This window comes from Lutjanus erythropterus, chromosome 18 (assembly GCF_056507025.1).
Source record: "Lutjanus erythropterus isolate fLutEry1 chromosome 18, fLutEry1.hap2, whole genome shotgun sequence".
Lineage (NCBI taxonomy): Eukaryota > Metazoa > Chordata > Actinopteri > Lutjaniformes > Lutjanidae > Lutjanus > Lutjanus erythropterus.
Genome location: NC_139334.1, coordinates 22,251,381 through 22,257,139, shown reverse-complemented (window position 1 = coordinate 22,257,139; position 5,759 = coordinate 22,251,381). Strand labels below are relative to the sequence as shown.

The 5,759-nt window shown below is 39.5% G+C and overlaps 1 protein-coding gene across 1 annotated transcript; it reads left to right on the top strand.

Moving 5' to 3' along the window:
• LOC146311025 (eukaryotic translation initiation factor 5A-1-like) lies at positions 1–5,510 on the top strand. The gene is made up of 4 exons (XM_084742113.1): positions 1–195; positions 336–440; positions 1,546–1,674; positions 3,269–5,510. Exons 1-4 carry the CDS (start codon positions 37–39, stop codon positions 3,329–3,331), a joined length of 456 nt encoding a protein of 151 aa, XP_084598239.1. The 5' UTR covers positions 1–36; the 3' UTR covers positions 3,332–5,510.
• The last annotated feature ends 249 nt before the right edge of the window (positions 5,511–5,759 follow it).

Below are 5,759 nucleotides of genomic sequence, written 5' to 3'. Positions count from 1 at the left end.
TCTTTTGCTCATTTGGGTGGAATAAAACAGCCCATCATGGATACTGATTTCGAAGGTGGGGACTCTGGGGCCTCTACAACATACCCCATGCAGTGCTCTGCACTGAGGAAGAATGGCTATGTCATGATAAAGTCACATCCTTGTAAGATTGTTGACATGTCTACCTCCAAGACCGGCAAGCATGGACATGCTAAGGTAAAAACACCCTTTTGCATCCTTTGGAATGCAGAGCTTCAGGCATGTTTGTAATTTAGCAGTGTGTCCTGGTTTTACAAGTAACCCCCAGTGCTTACTGCACCCGAGGTCCAAGCTAATCACTTGTGGTGTTTTCCTAGGTTCACCTTGTTGGACTTGACATCTTTACTCAGAAGAAGTATGAAGATGTCTGTCCATCTACCCATAACATGGATGTCCCAAATGTAACAAGGAAAGATTACCAGGTGAGATGTCCCTGATTAGTCTCTCTGTGTAGGGGTATGGAGCATTTGCAGTGTGCACTCGAGATTGTTGTCAGTTGAAACAAGTTGATACTGGCAGTCAATAACATTTTTCCCAGCCAGGTTTGGGTGTCTTTGTATTAGTTGAAGGCCACCAGTGAATCTATTTCCCATAATGTTTTGGCTTTTATATAACATATTCCAAATGAAAAAGTGTGATGTGAGAAAATAAATGCTTTTTTGATTACTAAATGGGTGTGTCACATGCGTCATAGGTGAACTGTCTCACAAGTAATTGTGAAAGGATATACAGGTTTTGAACTGGTTGAACAGGTTTTGGCTTAGCCAACGAGCAGTCTCTTCTTCCTGGTTAGAGGCCTCTTTTGGGAGAGCAGTTATCTAAAAACACAGGAAAACAAAGACCAGGTATAGTTTTTGGTGACAGTTTTTGGAATTGGTGTGGTATTGTGACTATTGCATCGTTTCATGTGGCAAGATTCTTGTAAATAACATTTTTTCCTTATTTTATATTTACCACACCCACCATATTCACCATAGTCATGTTCCACATTGGTTTAGAGGCCAAATCCAATCAAAATTTGTCAACTTATTAATCTTCATTGAGCCTTCTTCACACTGTGCACATCCTTATGGCTGCAACTAACAGTTATTTTCAATTGTCAATTAATCTGTCGGTTATTTTGTTGATTGATCGCTTAGTTGTTTGGTACATAAAATGTCAATGGTGAAAAGATATCTTGTTTTGTCCACAGTCCAAAGATATTCAGTTACTGTCACAGAAAAGTAAAGAAACCAGAAAATATTCACATTACAGAAGCTAAAATCAGAGAATTTTGACATTTTTTTAAATTAAAAATGATTAACTCATTGTCACAATTGTTGTTGATTAACTTAATAGTCGATTAATCAATTAATTGCTGCAGCTCTACACATCCTAATGTACCTACTGTATGCCATTTTCTTTACAAATAATATAGTTAGACTGATTTTAAAATGCCACTGTTATGATTATTAACATTGCTTGTCTCATGGCTCTCAGGTGTTCAACTTTAAATTCAATTTCAATCTTTCCTCATGGCGCATTTAGGTGATTAACGTCGCAGATGGTTTCGTGACCCTGATGGATGACGGTGGAGATGTCAGAGAGGACCTTAGATTGCCAGAAGGGGACCTGGGGGAAGAAATTGAAAAGAAGTTTGAGTCAGGAGACCTTTCCGTAAGTTTCTGTGGCCAATTGGTGGACAAAAAAATCTCCTCACTGGTAGTGACTGAACTGGAACACACAGTTAATTGGTTGTCTCATCATATGTCGCCTGTCCTTGCAGTCATACTGTGAGCTGAGCTGTCCCTGAAAATGCGCAAGCCTCGAACAATTAGCTTCATGCAGCTTTATGGGTTGATCTGTGAGATCAGCTTCTTTATTCATACGACAAAAAAAGTTTGGACGTTGTGTGAAGCATAAAACTGAATGCAGTGATTTGCAAATCATTTTTGACTTGTATCCAATTGAAAACAGTACAAAGACAAGGTATTTAATGTTTAAACTGATACGCTTTATTGATTTTTTTGTAAATATACACTCATTCTGAATTTGATGCCTGTAACACGTTGATGACCTTGCTTGCAAGATCACACGAGAATCCATCTTGCAGGGGTTCAAGTTATTCATTTGTCATTCATTCTTCTCCCAACTAGTTTCATCTGATTGGTTGAAGTTAGCCCATGTTAGACCTGACAGACAGGTGGTTCATCCAATCACCTGCTGTGAGTTTTTTCACAGTGCGTGCCCTTTTCCAAACAGTTTCTAGGGTCGACTTCCCGAATGGTTCTGTGTAACACAGCATCTGACTTGTGAGCTTAACATGTTGGGCCAGGGGCAACAAAACCCAGGGAGAGTTGTAGAATGGTAAACAGGAAAAGGTGAACAGGTTAATTGGTAACTGGTGACAGTATCATGATTGGGTATTAAAAGGACATCTGAAAGGTCATTCACGAGCAGCAAACGGGTTTTGGAGCAACATGTGCTGCCATCCAAACGATGTCTTTTTCAGAGACGTCCCAGGTTATTTTTGCGAGACAATGTCAAGACACATTCTGCACGTGTTACAACAGCGGGGCCTCATAGTAAAAGGTATTAGACTGGCCTGCCTGCAATCCAGACCTGTCTCCCATTAAAAACGTGTGGTGCATTATAAAGCACAAAATACAACATCAGAGACCTCAGACTGCTGAGTCATATATCAAGCGAGACTGGGGAACTTTAACAATTAGTGTCCTCAGTTCCCAAATGCTTACTGAGTGTTATTAAGAGAAAAAGTGATGAATCACAGTTGTCAACATGCCCACAATTTGTGTTTTTTGGAACATGTTGCAGGCACCAAATGAGTGTATATTAACAAAAAAACAATTTTGAACATTAAGAATCTTGTCTTTGTAATGTATTTGGTTGAATATAATGCAGTGCAAATCATTTTTAGTTAAAACTAGAAGATTAAAAAGCTGTCGATTACCTGCTTAGTTTTGCAGTATTTGCATTATTGGTTGGAGGTATTATATTACTAGGAATACGTTTGCTTCAGGCAGATTCTCTAGGCAATATACTATACTATACTACTTCTGAGGCTTGTGACAACCTGACCAGTCTTACTGCTTGTTAGTCAAAGAAACTGTTTGCATAATTTTAAAATGAAGCTTCTTGATGGAAATGGATAAATGGATGCAAGTTAGCTACTGAAATTCACTCAGGAAAAAAGTCACCAAGTGATTTTAGACATGTGCCTCCAAATCTTATTTTTCTCTTCCCTTGTCAGGTCAGTGTGATAAAAGCAGTGGAAGAAGAGCAAATAATTGCAGTCAAGACCTCGACTAAATAAATAAACCTCCAGCCTCCAGGACGAGACAGGCCTCACACTCCTATTCTCCATTATGGCTGTGAAGGCTCGCCAAAGCTACTGGCCTTCACCCCACATCTCCACCAGATTCCCCACAGGTCAGCTGAAATCTGGGAACTGGACTGGGTCAGCTTCTTAAACTGTACGTTGGGCTCAGGGGTGACCGGCAGTTCTCTTCAATCAGTGAAGATATTATCCACCCTTTGTCATCACAGCTTGACTTTGCAGCGGGTACTGATACTGTTACAGCAGTTCATAACGTTCTTTTTAGGGTTATGGGTGATATACTTTTTTTTCTGTGTGTATTACTTTTTAAATCATTCCTATTGTGCTTTTTTTCTGGAATGAAACGTGGAGCTTTTGAAATGGCTGTAAATATGAATTTTATGGCTGGTTTGCTGTTGAGACGCTGCACCTTGCCTTAAATTCTCTCCTAAAATGATTTTATCTGTGCTGGTTGAACATCTCAAATAAGCTCCAGCTGTACTTGGTACACAGTTCAGAGAACCTAAAAAAAAATGTTGTTGATGTCAACAATATGCTTTTCTGCCTTGAACAGTTAGAACATATGCATTCACATACAAACTTCAGACACATGCCTTATTTGCTCTGCATTTCAACTATCTCATAGCAAGATTTTTACCGCATCCAGCCTGGTGTCATTGATATCGGCCTCTTGCAGCAGGGAACTCTGCTGTCTCAGCTGTTCTGAAGCCGAACAGGCCTGGACAGGGGTGCTTGGGTGGGGCAATTTTCTCTTCTATGCTATGAAACTTATTTTCCTATCACTTGAGGCCTTTAAGAGCTGACAAATGTAGAGACAATGATTTTGAAAGAACAAAACACTGAAACATGTACTATTATAGTCTTAAAACTATTTTATCTTAAAGCTTTTAACAATTAAGCTTGTTCGAGAATCAAATGCGGCATCATCATAATGCATAAGATAATGATCACTTCTTGGCATGTATTTGTTGCAACAAGAAAAAATTTTAAGACATAGCCAAATCTAGATGGCACTGGCGCTGTGGGTTAGCCAAGTCTTGTTGTGATGGGACACATTTGTGCCCAAGAACAGAATAGATGAGTGTTACCCTTGAGCTATATTTTAGGTGGGGGAAGGTAGCTGTAGAAAGTATATTTGGGGTTGGTAGGTCTGTTTGCAGTTTAATGGGATTTGTTAGGGGGTTGTGCAGAGTTTGCACCCTAAAATGGGTTGTGGCTTGCATGGATTTTTAAATGAAATTATGCTGAATGTTTACGTACAAAAACCGTTACTGGGAGACATAGCAGGTTATCAGGAAATTATGCGTTTACACGCACTGCATTAACGTGGTTGCTGTAGAATCTGCATTCACCTGCAGGTGGTCCATTTTGTCCCCTACCTCCTACCATTAAAGTGTAGAGTGTTTTATTTTTCTTTTTGTTTTTCTGATCTGAGCTTTTGGACTGTTGATTCAGTGAAGAAGCCGTTTTTAAGATGACTTCTTTAGACTTGTGGGTGCACTACTTTGAGTTACATGATCTTTCCACCTTCTGCACTGTTGTCATAGCAATACTGTAAAAAAATCACTTAAACTAAACTCAGTTGAGCATGTACACGGTACAGGGAAGTGTTCTCATGTTTATGACGTGAGATTACTGCTCAGCGTTAGCAATTATCAGACTACTTAAATGCATGTAAACACACTGATTGTATCGTCGACATCGGAAGGTACTCGTCCAGCTTTCAAGTTGTCTTTTCTCTCAAGACACCAAAGAAATTCACTGAATGTTGTATTGTGTATTGAGTTCTATGTGAATTTTGTCTCTCATCATTCTGTTCTTGTTCAGTTTGTGTTGTTTTCCCTTGATAATGTCATGTTAGAGCTGTGGCGTTACAGCAGTGGCTTCCAACTCAGGCTTTTTCCTCCTAGCCATCTTAGTTTTCACTTAATAATGGTACTCTGGAACAGAAGCGCCAAAGTTAGAAGCCACATAACCGACCTCAATGTAGGAATAGTCAATTTTAGATTGAGTAATCATTTCTTTAAGCAGGAGGGAAAAAGCATTTAACTGGCAAATATACGCACAAAAGGCAGCAGTATAGTAGAAACTGCATGGAAATCCTCTCTCACCTTCAGCTTGCAGCACCCCAACCTGAAGCCTAACTTGATTTTATCATTCCTGGGGAGTAATGAGCCTCAAGGGTGTGTGTAAAATCTAAGCTGTCTTATGGAAATTGCAGGGAATGCCAAGCTTTACAACTAGTTTGACCAGTGAGCCAACACACTGGCATTGTGCTCTGTGCTTTATTTTGGTTGCAAACATGACATTGTGTCTATGAAAACCAGATTTTGTTTTGACTATACTGTTTTCTTAAATAAGTTTTGCAATTTAGTAGTCATGGTCTGTCTCCCTGCATCTCCAC